The sequence below is a fragment of the Plasmodium fragile genome, assembly GCF_000956335.1.
Source record: "Plasmodium fragile strain nilgiri unplaced genomic scaffold supercont1.23, whole genome shotgun sequence".
Taxonomy (NCBI): domain Eukaryota; phylum Apicomplexa; class Aconoidasida; order Haemosporida; family Plasmodiidae; genus Plasmodium; species Plasmodium fragile.
The window spans coordinates 158,567-177,896 of NW_012192603.1; the positions used below are offsets into that span (position 1 = coordinate 158,567).

Sequence of the window (19,330 nt, forward strand, 5' to 3'; positions counted from 1 at the left end):
AAAAACATGCCGTTAATTTTTTTTTTTTTTTTTTTTTTTTTTTTTTTTTGGGGCGGTCCAAAAAAGGGGCAAAGGAAAGGTCTGCTCTATTTGAGGAGAGGGCGCGTCGTCACTCGCATAAGTATGTTTAATAATATTTATATATGTGTTTATATTTGTTCTTCCCCTTTTTTTCAGCTTTTTTTCGCTCCTTTGGCAACTCCACATCTTTACAATATTTCGTTCAAAGTTGGCACAGTTCGTGTCATATGTCGTGATTGGACAAAACGGAAAGGCAACAACGGATTTGCCGCTCTCTGGCTTCACTGTTTCATAATTTTGTACTCGGGAAAAGTTGAAAACATGGAGATCAAAATTGTGTACGGTATTTGACGAAGCGCCATTTGAGTTTTGCCAAATGAATTGTTTGGAGAAGTCAATTTGGGTGGACACAAACAGTTGTGAACAGTTTACAAAAAAAAAAAAAAAAAAAATGATACACAAATGGGGAGGAGCAACAGTTGTATGTAAATTTCGTGTATGCATTATAAACAAACTGCAGAGTGGGGTGAGCATCCAGGGACAAATGCGTACAACGCCGTAAAATGTCCTTTGCACGGGGATCAGACACGCTGCTAACCGTTGAAGAGGCCCACATGGAGAGGCTTCCAGCTTCCAAGCCATTGCAAAGCTTATGCTCTCACGTAAAAGCACACCATAATATTCTTCTTGTCATCACTGCATCCTAGCCGCAATGCCGTTACAAAAATGGCAAATTTTTAAACACCTTTTTCTGAAGCTCTAGGTACCCGCCCTTCATATTGTAGGTAAATATCTGCTTGTCCTGAAATTCCGATTTGTCAGCAGTTTTCTGCGTTGGGGAAATGCTGAGGGTATTTTCAGGAGAAGAATGATGATGAGGAGATGTTTTGCTCCCCTCTGTCGAATCAACGAAAAAAAAATTATTAAAATATTTGGCAACCTTCAAAGAATCAATGCCTCGTCTGCATATAACAATGATAACAACATTTCCAGTACGTTTGGATAATTGCAGTTTGTCCAATATTAGCTTAGTGAGATCGTTGGAGCTGCTGGAATAATTATTTATACATTCCATAATATCGTAGAAGCTCCACTTGATAGAATCCTTTAAGCCGTACACATTAGCGTTGTTGTATTTGCGTACATCCAAAATGCATAAATGGTCTACTGGGAAGGGGAAAAATGAGAAATTCTTCTTCAGGACTTGGAGAAAGGGGAAGACTGCTATGTCGTATTGGTAGGCGGACATGACTTTGCCGCTGACGCAGGCCAGGTCAGACGCGTTGCCCCCCCCACCTTGGTAGTCGTTTCGCTCGATGAAGTGGCGCAATTTTTCAGAGTCTCCCCAGGCGCAAATACAATTGTTATTTTTTCTATTCATGTTCAATGTTTCAAATGGTCTCCTACTGGATAGACTATTGTACGTTAAAAACTTTTGCAAACTTTCCTGATCCAAATTAGCGGACAATTTGATCACTTCATTGGCCTGTAAAATGCCAATAATTCCAGTTACCGTGGAGAGGATTCCATTTTCATCACAGTCATTTTGTTCTGTGTGGTTATTAAAATTTTGAAGGCACCTATAACAGTTGGAAGTTTCTTTAGTCATATTAAAAACGTTTAATTGTCCATATAGCCCTAGTGCACTTCCGAAAATTAATTTCTTTTTGTAGAGCACACACAAGTCATTAATTAAAAATCGGGTCGCAATATTATCTGTGCAATCAACAACAATGTCGTAATGCTTGAGAATCTGCAATCCATTTGTTTTGTCTAAATGAAATGGGTAACATTTTATATTGGCATTGTCGTTTCCCATGTTTTTTACAGTCATTTTGGCTGAGAGGGTTTTATTCATTCCGGTATGTTTTTCTGCATGTATTATTTGCCTCTGTAAATTTGATACCTCTACCGTATCTCCATCCATTAGTCCTATTTCTGCAAACCCAAATTTGGTTAAGTAAAGACAGACTGGGGAGCCTAGTCCTCCCAAGCCAATAATTAAAACCTTCGTCTTGAAAATCTTCTCGAGCGAATCACATGGAATGTCTTGTATATTTATGTACTTGGCATATTTGTCGATTATTCCTTTATCGAAGTTTTTATAAAAAAAGTCTTCTTCCATCTTCTGTACTTTTACGTATTCATGTGATGACAACATGCAGGGACATATGGCTGCTACTACCTTGGAATGTATCCACTTTACGATTTCGCTCACTTTTTTTTTTTTCTTCCCGTTTCCCCATTCTGCTATTTCTTTTATGTAAAACCCGAGGAGGAAACACAGTCCGCACTTGATGAGTTGTTCTTTTAGGAGTTTTCCCATTGGAGAGGGGGAGAAGGCTACAACCAATAAATGGCCGAGTACACAATTGACAAAAAGGGGAACACAATCTTGAACAAAATGGCGGCAAATAGGAAATTAATCCGAATTGGTCGAATTGAGATCCAAAACAAATGTTGAGTAAAACGACATATGAATGCAACCGCTTCGACGAAGCAGCCACGGTGCAGTTGATAGGTTAAGGAGCTAGGCGCGGAACATTCTGCAAAACCTACGCACCAAATGGCGTAGCTGTATGATGAAATTAAAAAAAATTGGTTAAGGGGGCTTGGGGTCGCTTTGCATCTAACCCATTTTGTTGGCATAAAATTTGTGGGTGCAAAAAAAAAAAAAAAAAAAAAAAAAAAAAAAAAAAATGGGCGTGTAGTGGGGGGAAATGAACGGAGTTGAACTACATTGAAGGAACTAAGCCGAACATGTGTTCCTTCTATTGGTTCTTCCAAAAATTGTATAAATAGAACGTGCATTATAAGTGTAGCGGGGTACCTACCCATGGGAGTAACTTTGGCTGGCACGTATCAGGCAAGAAGAATGGAAGTTTCCGCACGTCAGGAAATGTACGTATATAAGCGCACAGTTCAGTATGTATGATAACACTCCTCTATGACCAAAGGGTCGTATGCATTTAGCCACTGCCCCCCGTTTTTACACAATTTTGCAGCGTGAAAAGTACTCCATAGGGCATTCATCGCAGTAACTGACTCTCAAGTGGTAACATGCCCCTCAAGAGAGAGGTAGATTTAAAGAATGACAGTAAGCATTTTCAGGAAATGTAAAAATGCAGATCCTATGTAGGCGCCAAAAGAGACTACCAGGGGTTCGGTATTTCTCTTCAGGGAATAAACAAAAGGTAAGTTTTTAAAGAGAGTGCTCTTTGGAGGCGGTTCAAAGTGGACCCACGAGATGGTTAACTGTCGTTAGAGTTAATGTCATAGGTTAAAAAAGAAAACATAAATAACTACATTTTGCAGTATGTGTAGGGATGTATACACCTGGTGGAAATAACCGTGTCGACGACTTGCGCGCACGGAGTTGTCCCTCCATAGCCTTGTGTGTAGGGTGGTGCTGCTGTTCAGGGTTGCACCAGATGTATCACGCGACGTTAAGCAGCGCGTGCTTAATTATGTTGTGAAGTTCTGCCCATTTTTCACATTTCCACTTGTTCACTTTTGTTCGAAGGAAGAAGTGAGGAAAACCATTCTGTATGACGTGCACAAAAAGAACAACGCGATTTTCAAAATCCAGAGCGGGTACTACCTCCCGAATGAATACAAAGACTATACGTTGATAACATCGCATTTACACACGAGGTCAAGTTGCTCCCTTTTTGATTACACATACAGACCAATCTTAAAAATAAGTGGGGCAGATAAAATAAATTTTTTAGAAAAGTACGTGGGTAGCGACATCAAAGGGTTGTGGGAAAATGAATGTCGAATAAGTTTGTTGCTGAACGAAAAAGGAGGAATCATAGATGACATAGTGATTATACTAAGGGAAAATCATTTGCTACTATATTTAAATATACAGTGCAAGAATAAGGTGTTTAGTTACCTAAAGGAGAAGCTTTTGGAGAATACCAAACTTGATGTGAAGGTAGAAGAGTACACTTCTCACAGTTCAATATGCATTCAGGGGAGTAAATCGGCCAATGTGCTAAATGAAATAATAGGGGATGATACCTACTTGGAAAATTGTAGCTTTATGTCAAGCAATATTACCAAGTTGAATAATATAGAGGGGTGTGTACTAAATAGGTATACCTGTACTGGTGAAGACGGGTTTGACATTTTAGTACCAAATAAGCACGTGCAAGAATTGTACGAATGTATTTTAAACAACTCTTTGGTTAAGCCGGGTGGATTAGAAGTTCTGAATACACTGAGATTGGAAAGTGGATTTTGTGTTTATGGAAAAGATATCAATGAAAATTTGACTCCCATCGAATCGAATTATAAATGGGTGCTAGGTCAGAGGAGACTGAAGGAATTAGATTTCAATGGTGCACATATTATAATGAACCAAATTAAAAATGGTACAACTATTAAGCGAGTCGGGATAATCATGAACTCTACTATCGTTCCAAAGGAGAATTCAAAAATTTACACCAATGAAAATGCGCACGAAGAGATAGGTTACATAACCAGCAGCGTTTTTTCTCCTCTCCTGCAGAAGCCCATTGCTATGGGTTACGTAAAGACGGAGCACACCGCTGTTAATAATCTTATAAAAGTGGAATGCCTGAACAAGTTGGAAGTTGCTCAAATTAGCAAAATGCCATTTGTCCCCCTGTCCATATATAAGATGTGAAGAGGGGTGTTGCGGCCAGTTCGGAGATGCGCGAGAAGGGCGGTTTTGAAGCCTCTACCTACGCATGTACGGACGAGCACTTATGTGCGACTATGTGTGCTCATGTATTGAGCACCCCGCTGTTTGTACCTATCATCTGCCACCACACGGATATGTATCTTGTTCCTAATTACATATTGTAATGTGGATGGTACCCGACACAAACAAACTCATCATCTATATCACAAGGTTTTAATTCACTTAACCTGGATGGGGATAAAGTTCCCACTCAGCACCCCCCCTGTTTTTATGAACGTCCAAAAAAGGAAGCACAAAAACGCGAAATTTTTTGGGCCATTCTTTTTCGTAAGTCTGTTTTTTCCAGTTATATTATTTGCTGTATTCTCTTTGAATGCATAAGCACACATTCTATCATTTCGTAAGTTTCACTGGAATGTCCACAAAAATGGGAACAAAACTTTTTCAAAGACCACGCATTGCACGTGTCACATTGCAAAGACCACGCTACACACACATGTATGTGCACACGTTGTGTATTTACGGACCCTTTCGTTTTTAATTCTCGAGTGCGTCCATAACACAATATTGCATAAATGTTTGCAAAATTTTGCAGGAGTTATTTGCACATCGTTGTTCCTATAATTTTTTCAATTGCATATTTCGATTTTTTTTTGGAAATTTTTTTATCGCTTTTCTACCTACTTTGAATTTCTTCGCCTGACAACTTTAAAAAACAAAACAAAAAAAAAGCTAGCTAATTGGTTAGAAAAAAAAAAAAAAAAAAAAAAAAAAAAGCTAGCTGATCAAACTGTTGGTTTTTTTGCCCAATCTGTTGGCGAACGCCTTTTTAATGATGTTCTTTTTTATGTTTACAAAAATATGTTCATAAGACATGGACAAGTTGAACGAAAGAAGTAACTCTACTTATTCCTTCTTTTTTAAAAATTTGTCCGTCACTGGGTTTTCTGAGGACAACGCCCTGTTTATGACTGTGAAGGAGCTGTTTGACAATTCCATCGATGCTCTGTGTAGCGTAAAGGGGAAAGGAAAGGAAGTGCAAATTTTAATAAGGGAATACAAGAAGGAGTTATCTCTGTACGAAATAGTTTGTCGAGACAATGGAGAGGGCGCGGAGATTAAAGATTTAGAGAAATTCTCGGAGATCTTTTTAACATCCAAAGATGAGAGCAAAACTGGTGGGAAGTTTGGCATTGGATTGAAAACAATCCTCTTGTACTCTTTCAAAACGGCTTACGGGTTTTTGCACTTGAAGGTCAGAGTAGAAGAAAAAAAAATATGGGATTTTATGTTACTAATTGACAAGGATTTAAGTCACACATTTGTACAGAATTTTAAGGAGTATGTGGACGAAGAATGGAAATGGTCCATAGAAATATCAGTCATTTTAAAAATGAACAGTACATGTAGCGTGTACGATAGGAGAATTTCTTTTTATATGATGTTAATCCTCCTGTGGAAGAAGGACATAAATGTCCAATGCTCTTGTGACGGCGTGCAGGAATTTACACACACATGTGAGGAACAGCACCACACTGATGATGAACACCAGTTGTTAGACTCATTTGTCCCTAACTGCACAAATATGATATTCAGGAAAAGGAACCTAACTTCGCACAATTTTAACACAAACATGTATATAAACGTTCGAAAATCTGGAAAAGTTGATGTCAACGGGACGGGCATCCATATGGGTTTTGTCTTTTTAATTCGTTACGTGAATTCCATGCCCCTCTGGGGGAATAATGCAGCTGACTGTTCCATAACGAAAAGTTTTATGTAAGACAAAGGGGGGGGTGCTTCATAAGAACGGGCGCAGGGATGCTGTCATATTGCGCAAGAGTTGTGTGGGATGATACGTTCGTTCGGTTCGAGAGTTGTTCCCACGGAACATGCGCGTGGTGCTGGATTCATGTGTTACCGCGCCCAGTACCTTCGTGTCGTCGTGCTAACGCGTTAACGGGTTTGTTCCCATCTTCATAACGGCAGGAGCTTCCTAAAGTTGTATGGACCTCAATTCGGGATGGAGCTTTTCAACGTGATAATTTTTTTGTTCGCATAATTGTACGCGGTTATGCGGGTGGGGGCATGTGCCTTCGCATGTATGTGCGTCTCCTCCTCTGCGCATGTAGAACATAACTATCGCCCTTGCACGAACAGGTCGAAAATCTCGAGGAGATATATCCGGATGAATTGATTAGTCTAGAGTGCTTTAAAGATTTAAAGGAAGTAACGACCATGACATTTGAGGGGTGGCTTCCCAATAGTACAAATCCATATCGAGCAAACGTTTCTGTTTACGCATGTACACCACTGTGCCTTCCCGCCGCAGATAAGTCACACATTTCGGGTTAAGAAGTCGGAGAAATCCACATGGGACATAATTCTTTTAGTAAAAAAAAAAAAAAAAAGAATAAGTAAAATAAAAATAAATATTGTATATGAACAAATAATCTACGGAATACAAGACAGGATAGCCTGGTGGAAGGAACCCTATAGACATACCATGCTTTCATTTTTGCTTGCCAACAGGGAATCGACGTCCGAGGGAGTGACATTTCCTTTGCCAGTTTGAGCAAAACCTTTATAAATGTACCTGTCTTTGTTCGCATATCGCTGGAGAGATGTCTCATTCTACTTTTAAGAAGTTTTATTTGTACATTTATTTTTCTATGTATTTTTTTTTTTTTTCGAAGGAAGGAAAAAGTCTATCGAGCTTGATAAGCAAATGTGCGCTTGGCTTATTCAGCAGCGTGAAGGCGGATTTCCCGGATGAGTTCGAGAGTTTGTCGGACTATCAGGTGATGTTCTACAGCTAGCATAAGGAGCTGAAATGTCGTCAATGCAAAGCACATCAACAAAAAAAAAAAAAAAAAAGGGATGACTCCCACACGATGTTGACAACACATCGTTTCACGTTCACGATACATACAACCAAATATTTTAACAGCTCAGACAGGCCTTAGACATATATGGTGTCCAGCTGGCTTCCTCGTTGAGCAAAATAATTTTAAAAGGACGAAACGAATTTAAGAATAAGGTTTTTTTTTTACTCAATGAGAAAAAAAAGGAGATTAATGGTGACATTTCGGAGGACAGCGGGGAGACTGCCACGCTTGGCAGATCAAGCGAGAAGGAGCTAATGGAAGAGTTGTACTATTATATCAGGTAGGCGAACATGCCCCTATGGAGATAACAAAGGGGAGGGGGGGGGGGACATGATTGTTTACTTCACCTCGTGTAATTACATATAATCGTAAAAGTGGCTGCTATGAAAAGAACACTATGTCTGCATTTTTTTTTTTTTTTTTTAAAACAATGGATATTAAATAAATGTTTATTTTTTTCAAAAAAAAAAAAAAAAAAAACGTGGTTTTTTGCATGAAGGTATGACATGCTGGTTCGTTAAAATGAATCACATGAAAAATTGATATGTTTGTGTGCACATAAATTTGTAGGGAAAAGGTTTTGAGTGAAGAGAAGGGACACGAGCAAGCTAACATTACTGTGAAGGATTATTCTTCCGGAGAATCAAACGTATCAGATTACGAAGATGACGCGCGGGACGGCGATGATATGTAGCGTGAGTAACTTTTGGGTAGACAAAAAATTAAAAAAAAAAAAAAAGAGGGCAAACGAGGAGGCCACCAAAAAAAACAAAGCAAAAAAAAAAAAACAACATGGAAATGTGGTGCCGGGCCTTCTGGGTCAAGGAATGAACAATGGATAAAAATGTGCCTTCTCCGTATGGCACCATGGTCTAACATGCCACTTCTGCATTTGGTGTTTTCTACAACAATTGTGCCTTCTCCGACGTACTTTACGGACATTTTGCTTTTTCCTTTTATACATTCCGTGTCGTACACGCACAGAAATGCTAACACATACGTATTATCCACATGTGTGCACATGTTGTTCACATGCGGTTTTTTTACAAAAGGCAACCCCCGACACGTCCGTCCCTCGTGGAGGAACGTCAGGAAGGTGCTTGTCTACATCTACCTTCCCTCCCAAACTGGGCGAGAAGATTTACTCGATGTCGATGTTGGTGGTCGACAGGGACGAGTTCATTATGTTCATGTTGTTCAATCTGCGCTTGGTGACAACGGAAATGTACGCAATGGCAACTACCCCCAGGATAAAGCCAATGAAGAGGACGATGAGATTGGCCCAGTGGTTCTCCATTTCTGCGGTGGGGTACAAAAAGGGGTGTAAGTTATTACATATGGGGTGTACGTTGCTACAAAGGGAAGTACGTTGTTACAAACGCGGCCAAACCCATTTTTATGCAACACAGCACTTTTTTTATTCCTACCATCTATGTTGGAAATGTCCTGAAGCAAAACGCCAATGTAGACAAATATACTTATGCCTGAGAGGGGGAACGGGGGGAAAAAAAATAATAATAAATAAAAGCAAAATTTTAAGAGCACATATAAGGGGATGAAGTCATTTGGAGCTACACTTCTATCATTCCTCATGTCGACAAACGCTTCGTCTCTCCTCATGGCGAGCTTTCTGTTCTTACTGGGCAAGGAAGAGACGGATCCCAGCGCGAAGTGCTTGTACTTGAGGGACGTAACACCGAGTATATAGCTAACGACAGCGGCTGGCAAAATAGGAGACAAACGTATCAACAGGACAAAAGAGAGTCCATTGGAATTTATGGCTTGATTAAATGCTAAGTAAATCGGATAAACCATTAGCTTCTTATAAATAAAGTCATGCATTAAATATCTTGAAATGAAAAAGCACAGTGACATTCCCAAGATGTATCCAGTGGCAACAGAAAAGACGGCGACAATTATGCCCAAGAATTTTCCATACACCCCTGAGAATATAAGTCCCGCACCAACACACATAATTTCGACTGACATGAACAAGGGGGATGTACATGTGAATAACAAAATGAACAGGAGGATGCTCCAGGAACCTTGTTCTCCAACCCATTTTATAACTATATTAATTAGGTCTAGGAATTTTTTAAATTTTGTTATTAAAAATACTAAGAGAAAAAAGATGGCCAGAATAATTAGTACCTTCATTAGCACCTGCAGTTTGGTTCTCATATTATTTCTTCTTGAGGAAATTAAATCATCAGGCTCCATTAGCATGCGATTATTCTCTAGATCCTTATCTGAATTGTATTTATGTTCAAAATGATAATGTGTTTCAGAGCAGTCTTCTTCGTTACTATCGTAGTTGATATTGTTGTAGTTGCTCTTACTCTTGTTATACATGGACTTATTGCTTATTAGTTTTTCTTTCTCCATGGTGGAGTTATATTTTTTATTATTTTGGGCGTAATGGAAGTCCCCATTGATGCCGTTGTTGGCGCTCTGGGCGCCCTTTTTCATGAAACCATTCATGTTGCTATTGCCGTACATATTTGTGCTATTACTTTTGTTTAACAAATTTTGACCATAGCTGTAATTCATACCACTATGATAATTTTTACTCATGACATCTCCTTCTCCTTCTGTTTCATTATACACTCTATCATAATTGTTGCTTAAATACTCATACTTTTTTCCGCTGTGATTTTCTATATTATCCATTTCAGGTGTATTCAGGATTTTTGTTTCTGGGGAGGGGGTGACGACAAGTCTGGTTGTCTGGGCGATGACTCAACCGACCGTTCACACGACCGTTCATACGACCGTTCAGCTGACCGTGCGCGACTCACTTCCTCACTGTCCAACGAACACTCACGCGAACACATGAAAGTATTTGTGCCCGCTCCGCAGCGCCAACTGATGTTGCCAACTTGTACATATAACTCAAATAACGCTTGGTGGTATTATACTGACTCACATGCACGTTAGCAATTTGTGCACCTGGGCGGTTGGCTAACTTGCATTTTTTTCAACGTCTACAGGACTATACGTATATGTGTGTGGGGGTATAGCGATACTACTCATGCACTCGCGCATAATTAGACGTGTATGCCTTGGCCCTTGTCGATGGGGTTTTCGCAGTGCTCATTTCTGTTTTCCACTCTGTCTAACTGTAAATAAGTGTTTCTTCATACAAGAGTTTGGTTAGCTTGCCCTTTTTTTTTTTTTTTTTTTTTTATGTGTGTGCGAGGCGTGTCAGATAGCTACGTGCAGGGGAGTATGCGTACGTAGGAAGGTACACACGCGTATGCACAAAGGAGCGAACATAAGCGAATGTGCACAAGCGAGTTGGAAAATATATAACTCCCACTGTAAGCGTCTCTCTCAGGGCTACACTTCCTCGTCATAAAACGTGTATTAATTAAAACGGTTGAAAAGGGAAAAAAAAAAAAAAAAAAAAAGGGAGAAGCAGAACACGATTGGAAAAAAAAAAAATGAATAAAATATGGGGAAATCTGAAACATTCAAAATCCACTTATCCAATTTAAATCATATCACAACAATTACTTGTATTCATATACACTAAAAAAAAAGGGAAGGCAAGGAAATCTTCGTCAAAGTGTATATTAACATATATTAGTACGCATTATACAGTATATATTATGTATTTAAAACAACACAAATGCGAAGGTAAAATGCGAGGCGGAAAAGGCGGGTGGGGAGCGTACAGAAAAAAAAAAAAAAAAAAAAAAAAAAAAAAAAAAAAAAAAAAAAAAAAAAAAGATGGATGAGCGCTAAAACTTTCGGAAGATAAAAAGCGAATGAAGTCAAACTACTAAATGAAAACTGCTGAGGCGATTGAAAGTTCCAAGGATGTGGCATGCAGGTTTTTTCATCACTTCAGTTGCAATTTTTAAAATTAGGAATATGCAAAAATAGGTAAAATAAAAATATAAATATAAATAAAAAAAACTAAACACGAATGAAATGCAAGTGACGGGAACGGTGAAGGGCGAATAAAAAAATGTGAGCGCTACTGCGCCGGGCAAAATTGAATCGGTGGTCCTTTTAACCGCCGCGCCCGGTATTACATTTATTACAAGTATGGTAGGGTAAATCTCAAATAATATAATAAAACTATATGCATATGTAGGTATGTATATATGTACAGTTAATCTCTGCGCGTAATTTTATTATACGAATTGAATCATCCAATAAACCTTGTGCGAGTTTCTTAATTTTAGGCCATTTTTCTCGTCGCGCAGGTTGTTCTTATATATATATATATGTATGTGATGTGAAATCACGTCTTAGCAGTTTTGGGGCTCACCCACGCCAATTCCTTTTAAAAGCTGTGCTACCGTAGGGTTGCAGTAGAACATAATGCGCACGCTTATACGGACATACACGCGGACGGATGGGCATGCATAAGTATATTAGTTACATGTTTGTGCACGTTTCACTATTTGTTTACTCCACATGCTTCTACGCACTTTGGAAAAGCTCAATGTAGCGACCGCTAAGCTTATCGTTACTGGTATATGGCATGGTAATGTGCCGACTTGGGGTCTCACCTGATCATGGATGAGTGTTGAGCGCCCAGTGCAGAGGTCGTACGGGTGCAACATTCGCACGCGCAAAAATAAAGACATCAAAAATGCCGCTTATAGATAACCACGCGGGGGTGTATATACATATATGCATGTATATGTATGTATGTGTATTATATGCGCGCATGTGTACAAATGTACGTGTGCTTCCTTTGTTCGGCTAAGGTCGGTTTATATTTTTCTGAAATGCCATGGGAGGCAGCGAGGGCTATCCAGAGTGTCTCACTTTCATCCTCCAAATTGGCAGTTTCTCCATGTCCATAAATTCTCAGCCTTTTATTTTGCGTAAGCGAACCCTTGTGTATGAATAACGGAAAATCTTTTGCGCAGTGGGGTGGGGAAAAAACGGAGGGCCCACGCGGGGATAAACGCAACAGAAAGGGATGTACAAACACAAGTTGGCCGTATAAACGCCAAGTTGACGTGAAAAAAAAACAACACAAAACAAATAACAACCTGAGGGAAGTAGCAACCGAATGAAGTGGCAACCGCGGAAAGTGCCAAAGGCGCAAAAAAGGAACCCGTGAGAAAATTAACCCAAGCGAGGCTGCTCAGCCAAATGATCTATGCGCATGTGGTTCTCTCCTCATGAATTTTAAATTCGAAAAAAAAAAAAAAAAATTTAGGACGGCCAAATAAAAACAACTGTGTCTACATATATGCACAAATGAATTGCATATGTGGTTACATGGAGAATGGCACATATACCCTTTGGTCTACTCCATTCGTGTTAATCCTCGTAACACACACGCGAGCTCAATGACCCTTACAACGAAGTTAATATCCACATGAGATTAACCCGTAATTTACGCATATGTGTGGTTCAACTGAGTAAATGTGTACGGTGAGAAAGTGTGGGGATGTTCATTTTGTTTTAATTTATTTTGCTTATTCTTAAAAGAGTTATTTTGTTTTATTGTCAAAGGGGGTAAGGCGTAAATGTTTTTTTTTTTTTTTTTTTTTTTTGTTCCCACTATATTTACCCTCCGGCAAGCGGCCAAATGTGTAAAGGTGAATAGTCATATATATATTTATACACTTATTCGCTCTTCTGTTCAACCTTTCTTTTTTTTTCCCCCTTTTTTCCATGTTCGCGCTCAATTTATATATAGAAGGAACAAATCGTTACTCCTTTGTCTGCGCGGAAGGAATTCCCCACCAATATATAACTTTAACGAGTTGGATAAAAAGTTGACCATTCAGCGAAAAAACACGACTGGCATTTTCCGCTGGGGAAACAATTCTTCGCGTTGTCATAGGGGGGGGGAACTTTTCCTTCGTGGTGGTAAATTTTTATTCAGTGCAGTTTAATTGGTACACATGAACAGGGGAAACAAAAAGGAAAAAAAAAAAAAGATGACATCAAAGAAGTAGAAATTGAAAGGGCAGGAGACGCCGCCTCAAAGTAGGAGTGTTAAAAGGAGCGCGCAATAATTTTACCAAAATGTGAATAAATAGAAAATTACATATGTCCATGTTTTCCATTTCGTGACAAATTTTCGCATGTACCACATACGGTAAACGTGCCACCTAAATAAGTGTACACAGAAGGGTACGTAAATTAAGCGACGACGAAGAGGTAATATATGGAAAAAAAAAAAAAAAAAAAAAAAAATGAAATAACATGCGTACAAGACCAAGGCGCGCTTGTGATTGCTCCTTAGACTTCTGTATATATTGTTCACGCTGCGCACTATATATTTGTTCTTTGTGGTCCGCCTTTTTATATTTTTTTAATAAAGTATTTGTACCATTTTTTCACCTTATTTATTTTTGTCGCGGTGAATTTAGTTAGGAACTTCATTCTTTTGGTTTTTTCGTTCCTCCTTGGTTCCTTTTTTTTTCCCGTTTCATTCCTTTTCTTTTTTGCTCGCTTCTGCCCGTTTCTGTTCGTTTCTGCTCGCTGCTGTTCGCTTCAGTTCCTTTGATTCTCAAAACTGCAAACGAAAGTATAATGACATTTGCGCGAAACGGGAGTTATAACTTCTTCTTTGAGAAAGTGTTAGAGGAAAAGGAAGAGGCAGAACAAGAACAGGGAGAGTAAATAAACGGACCTTACGAATATATCTAGAACGAATCATATTTATATGATGTAGTTTTTTTTTTTTTTTTTTTTTTTTTCCCTTCCCTTGTTCGAAGTTACTTCTCGAAATTTAAGCCCCCCCGTCGATGACAATGAATAACATGAAAGCTTTTGTCGAAAAGGTAAAAAAAATGAAATAACAGAAAAATGGAGAAAAGGAGATTTTTTCACCTTGCCGTGGGTGGCAGCATAAATGTGGGATGAGATTACCTTAGTGTGCATCGCACGGGGGATCCCCTCCCAGTCCGTATGTTGTATGTGTTCAAATTGGTGCTCCTGTAGATGTATATAACGGACGCATCGCCTTAGGTTCAGCTCCCTGTGGAAATGTCAAGCGTGTGATATGCCTTTTCCCCGCCCCCTGTTCGCAGTTCCGAAAGTCATGTGATAATCTAAAGCAGGATGACGAGCTCTACATGGAAAGAAAACAACTGAACTCACTTCACAACTACTTCTCTCACTCACTGCTATATCTGGAGAGACTAGAGAATGTTATAAAAAATATAAACATCATGATAAGTGATTTGAATAGAAGTCTAATGTCCTTTTTTGAAAATGACGTGAACTTGGAGACAATAAAACAGGTGTCGTATATACTTAACACTTTTAACGATGTAAGGGAGCAAATAGTTAGCCATATAGCAAATTCGAAGGTAACGGCAAATAACACCCTTGAAAATATAAAGACGTTACAGAATTTGTGCACGAGGAAGAAAAATTTAGGAGCGTCGATAGAACACTATGAAAAGAAAATTAGAAAATTACAACTCGTTACTCCTTCGAACCAGAAACATTTGGACAAGGTGATTAGAAACGAAGCCAAGTTGAACATGGTAAAAAATGATTACCTAAAATATCATGACGCTATTAAGAAAGGGTTTGAAATTATTTTGGAGAATAAAACTAATAAGGTTTTATTTGATGCTCGGAAGGACTTGGAGATTTTGTTGTGTTACTTTTCCCTCATGAATTCGGTTTCCCTCAAGTTGAAGGACCCCTTGAAGGAGCTGGTACGCACAAATAAGGGGGAAAAAAAAAGAGCACAAAGCGTCCGTCAGACTGCTTTTTTTGGCGCAGTGTTCCCTTTTCGTGAACATAATGTGGCGTGCATTTGTTTGCGTGCGCACATCCCATTGGATATACGTCCTAATGACGCCCCCCACACACACACGCACTTCCCCTATAGAAATTCGAATGCCTGGAAAATAAGAAGTCCAAGAAGCCCATCGATTACAACTTCTTCCTGGAGGAGGAGGACGACATGAACTTCTTCAAAGAACAGAAAAAAGGGTTAAGTCACAGCCACAGTCACAGCAACAGCCTGCAGAGCGTGCAAAATGTGCAAAATGTGCAAAATACGCAAAATTCGCAAAATGTGCAAAATGTGCAAAATTCGCAAAACACGCAAAACACGCAAAGTGTGCAAATGAGCAGTGGGAAAAGTAGGGACTACAATTACAGTAGCAGCAGCAGTGTGAACATCAACCCCTTCTCTCGGACCTCCCCGGCGAGTTTAGAAAACAAAATGTGCAAGAAGCCTGTAAGCCTTGCTGCCCTAGCAGAACCTGATGTTAAAAAGGAATCAACTTTTTTCAACATTAAAAGTCTTCTAGGCGTTTCTGATAAATCGGCGTCATCCCCAGCGCCCCCGAAAGGAAAGAGTTATTCCTCCCCGAACATCCCCCCGGCCTTTCCGCAATAGCGCAGAGTACAGAAAGAGCGCATGTAGAAAACTGCGCCCTTTTATGTCTGCGCAGGACGGATCAAAGAGAAATTTTTTCATTAATGTGGAGATGCAGGGGCGTGGTTAGATGCCAATAGGAGGGGGCAGAATATCAATATAGGAATATACCCCTATAATGTAAGCACCCCCCCGTTCCCCTGCCTTACATCCTCGTCGCACCGTTACAGCTGGGTCTCTTCACTTTCATACACACACATGTGCTTGCCAGAACGCGCGCGCACAAAGGGAGAGTCTCATTTGTTTTAGTTTACGTATGGGTATATATATATATATGTGCCTGTATGTATGCGTGTTTATGAGTTCCCGTGCGCATGCAGTGTACAGACTCGGCCTGCCGTAGTCCTCGAAGATGCCCATGTCAGCAGTTTGGCGTTTCTATAACACGGATGTTTTTTACCCTACAGAGGGACTGATTATTCTTAAAAAAAATAAAGAAAAAAAAAAAAGGAAAGCCAGAACGTTGATTGGGCTGTTGATCTGTTAATCTTTCGAGATGCTTGTACAGTTATATTGCACAGATGCGCTCACGTGTGTGAGCATGTAGTGTTGTGTACATATTTAATTTTTTTGTTCATCCCCTTTCCACCATTTTTTATTCCCTTTTTTTTTTTTTTTTTTTTTTTCGCGTCTTCCTCCATTCGTGCATCGGCAAAAAAGTTGTCCCCTTTTTTTTTTAATTGCACATAAGGGGTCCTTTGCCATGTCTTGCACACTCACTTACATTTGAAAGCACACACATATGTCGACCTTCCAAGTCGTATGTATATGTGATGTGTTTTTACGGAGAGGGGAATACCCTACGTATGTGTTCCCCACATCCGCTTCACGCCTCCTTCTGTTTTAAGTATTAACCATAGGACGGCAACAGCAACAGTAGTAGCTGCGATCGCGCATTTTACGCCTCGTCCACTCTACAGCTGACCGTTTTTTTTTTTTTTTTTTCGTCACACACCCACACTCATGTATGATTTATATTTTTGTAAAAAACCTTCACATCATAGAATTTTTTTTTAAAGTTTTTATTCCGTCCTTGTTTGGGTCAGTATGTTAACGAGTTGATGGAAGTTTCGCACACAACACATGGTTGTGAGGATATAATTTTTGCAAAGGGATGCAAGAAATGCGCACACAAAAGGTTGAGATTTTGTATGGCAATTCGCGCAAAGGTGCATATACGCAGGGATGCATTTAGAAGGTCATTCAAAGACGTGGTTTAAAGAAGCATGTTTGGGAAGCATGCGCGGGGGCATATTCTCCCCCGTTATAGCACGCATGCATACATATGTGAAAAAAAAAAAGATAATAATAAATAAAAATAACATAAAATAAAATAATGAAACAGCATAATTAGCTATAGGAACATGGGCTGGGTGCGAACATGATTCTTCCAACTTCCCTTCGCAATGGATCTACAACCTCGGTGCACAGCGCCCCCATGATCTGCCACATGCACTCCGGTGCCCAGCGAGCTGAGGCGTTCACTTGAGTTTCTTCTTTGGTCTCAATTGATTTGTCCTTCCGCACTTTTTGTTCCTGCAGTTGGTGGCTCTTGGGTGTAATCTGGCATAGCATTTTCTGCAAATCAATTTCTGGCAGTTGTACTTTTGTGCCAATTGGGCAAGGGATGGTTCGATTGCTCCTCCTCTTAATCGCAGCACCTAGGGGTAGGGGAAGAAAAGAGAAAAAAAAAAAAAGGATATCAACACGATGTCGCACTGTTTTCTCGGCAGCGAAACGAGCTGAGATGAGAACGTTCTCAACAAGTATATGCAAAGCTTAAATCACCGATGCTGGGGTGATGAAGGTAGAGAGGCACGTATGTACACATTATATTATACATGGATGTAGCATCGTTCAGATATCTCCATGCAAAAATGCACGTTCCAATGAACAGCATTTTGTGCACTTTAAATGACTGCTCGTCGAGTGCAAGGGGGACAAAAAACAACACGATAAATACGGCCGTGGTGTTAAAATGGCTCGGCCGCCTTTTCCCAAACAGAATTTGTTTCGCATATATTTGTTTGCGAATATATATGTATACGTAATTTATATGTAATTTTGTTTTATAGGGTCAAATATTTATTATTACCAAGTGCAAGGTGGACTCCTTCTGGATGTTGTAGTCAGCCACAAACCTGACATCCTCCAATTGTTTTCCTGAATATATTAGCCTCTGCTGGTCAGGTGGGACTCCGTCCTTATGTTCAATTTTTGATTTAACATTCCTAATGGTTTCGGATGGCTCCACATCCAGGGTGATGGTTCTTCCGCTTAATGTTTTTACGAATATTTGCATTTTGATTAACAAAGGAGGGGATAATGAAAAAAGGGACTTGACAGGGAAAAGGGAAAAAACTTGCGCGGATGGAAGTTTATATAATCGCTTTTCGTTTTTTTTTTTTTTTTTTTTCGTTCTTTCGTTTTTCTTGTTTCCCACAATATTTAAAAGGGATTTCCTCTATTACATAAAATTGGGCGAACGTTTATTTTGCTAAGTAAAAATTGGATAATTTTTTTTTCGAAAAAAAAAAAAAAAAATTCCAATATATTTTATGTTGTATTTTATATTATATATAAATGAATATACTTAAATAATTTACACGCAACAAAAAAATGTTTATTCCACAGCGTGGGGGCCCTTTTTTTGTTTCTTTTCCTTTCCCTCTTAAAAAGCGTTCGCGCCGCAAAACTTGCCTGCAAAATTTTGTTAAACGTGGGCTCTCTGATTATTTTTCCGAAAAAAAAAAATCTTGCCCCTGCAGGTATTGTTATATGTAGAGAAAATAACATGTATTTACCTACTACATATGTTGTTCATAATATTGTATATGCACTACTTGGTTCATAAGATGGGTCCTTGAAGCCACCACTTCAACGCTCATAATAAAAAAAGAAAAGAAAAAACATTAATATTTAAAGCGTTATTTCGTCCATTCGCGCAGCCCCCACATGCGGCATATAAAAACAAATATAAAAACATGTTGCTTAATTATACGCGCATATTTTTTTCAACAGTTTAAATACACTTTCGGCATCGCGCAATGGGGAGCCGACGCAATTTAACAAGTGCATAAGTTTGGCGGTATATATAAAAAAAGGGCGGGTGGCATAGTGGAGGCGCAGTTAACCAAGCGAGAATGGGTATACCTCATAAAATACGCGCAGTGTGCAATATATATATTTTTACCTATGCAATAATTTTAAATGGGCATACCCATTTTTTTTTGAGCAATTTTTAAATCCCCGGGTTGGGGCTAAACAAGCATATGGTACATTGAAACAGGTTTCTCTTGGGGACTTTCCATTTTCAACGCGCTTTTGTTTAACTTGGCAACAACTTGGAATTTTTTTTTTTTTTTT

General features: G+C 39.2%; 6 protein-coding genes across 6 annotated transcripts; 3 read left to right on the forward strand and 3 right to left on the reverse strand.

The window, feature by feature from the left end:
- Positions 1-739: 739 nt before the first annotated feature.
- Positions 740-2,347, reverse strand: AK88_02382 (uncharacterized protein; the record flags this gene model as incomplete). The annotated part of the gene is made up of 1 exon (XM_012480013.1): positions 740-2,347. One exon carries the CDS (start codon positions 2,345-2,347, stop codon positions 740-742), a length of 1,608 nt encoding a protein of 535 aa, XP_012335436.1.
- Positions 2,348-3,143: 796 nt separating this feature from the next.
- AK88_02383 (glycine cleavage system T protein) lies at positions 3,144-4,675 on the forward strand (the record flags this gene model as incomplete). Its single annotated transcript, XM_012480014.1, has 2 exons — positions 3,144-3,215; positions 3,545-4,675. 2 exons carry the CDS (start codon positions 3,144-3,146, stop codon positions 4,673-4,675), a joined length of 1,203 nt encoding a protein of 400 aa, XP_012335437.1.
- Positions 4,676-5,567: 892 nt separating this feature from the next.
- Positions 5,568-8,275, forward strand: AK88_02384 (uncharacterized protein; the record flags this gene model as incomplete). Its single annotated transcript, XM_012480015.1, has 8 exons — positions 5,568-6,472; positions 6,683-6,731; positions 6,854-6,922; positions 7,026-7,085; positions 7,226-7,285; positions 7,390-7,494; positions 7,644-7,861; positions 8,152-8,275. The coding sequence occupies 8 exons, from the start codon at positions 5,568-5,570 to the stop codon at positions 8,273-8,275; spliced, it is 1,590 nt and encodes a 529-aa protein (XP_012335438.1).
- A 447-nt stretch (positions 8,276-8,722) lies between these two features.
- AK88_02385 (uncharacterized protein) lies at positions 8,723-10,251 on the reverse strand (the record flags this gene model as incomplete). Its single annotated transcript, XM_012480016.1, has 3 exons — positions 8,723-8,880; positions 9,009-9,065; positions 9,222-10,251. The coding sequence occupies 3 exons, from the start codon at positions 10,249-10,251 to the stop codon at positions 8,723-8,725; spliced, it is 1,245 nt and encodes a 414-aa protein (XP_012335439.1).
- A 4,064-nt stretch (positions 10,252-14,315) lies between these two features.
- Positions 14,316-15,925, forward strand: AK88_02386 (uncharacterized protein; the record flags this gene model as incomplete). The annotated part of the gene is made up of 3 exons (XM_012480017.1): positions 14,316-14,345; positions 14,595-15,233; positions 15,410-15,925. The coding sequence occupies 3 exons, from the start codon at positions 14,316-14,318 to the stop codon at positions 15,923-15,925; spliced, it is 1,185 nt and encodes a 394-aa protein (XP_012335440.1).
- Positions 15,926-17,445: 1,520 nt separating this feature from the next.
- Positions 17,446-18,266, reverse strand: AK88_02387 (ubiquitin-60S ribosomal protein L40; the record flags this gene model as incomplete). Its single annotated transcript, XM_012480018.1, has 2 exons — positions 17,446-17,625; positions 18,060-18,266. 2 exons carry the CDS (start codon positions 18,264-18,266, stop codon positions 17,446-17,448), a joined length of 387 nt encoding a protein of 128 aa, XP_012335441.1.
- Between the last annotated feature and the right edge of the window lie 1,064 nt (positions 18,267-19,330).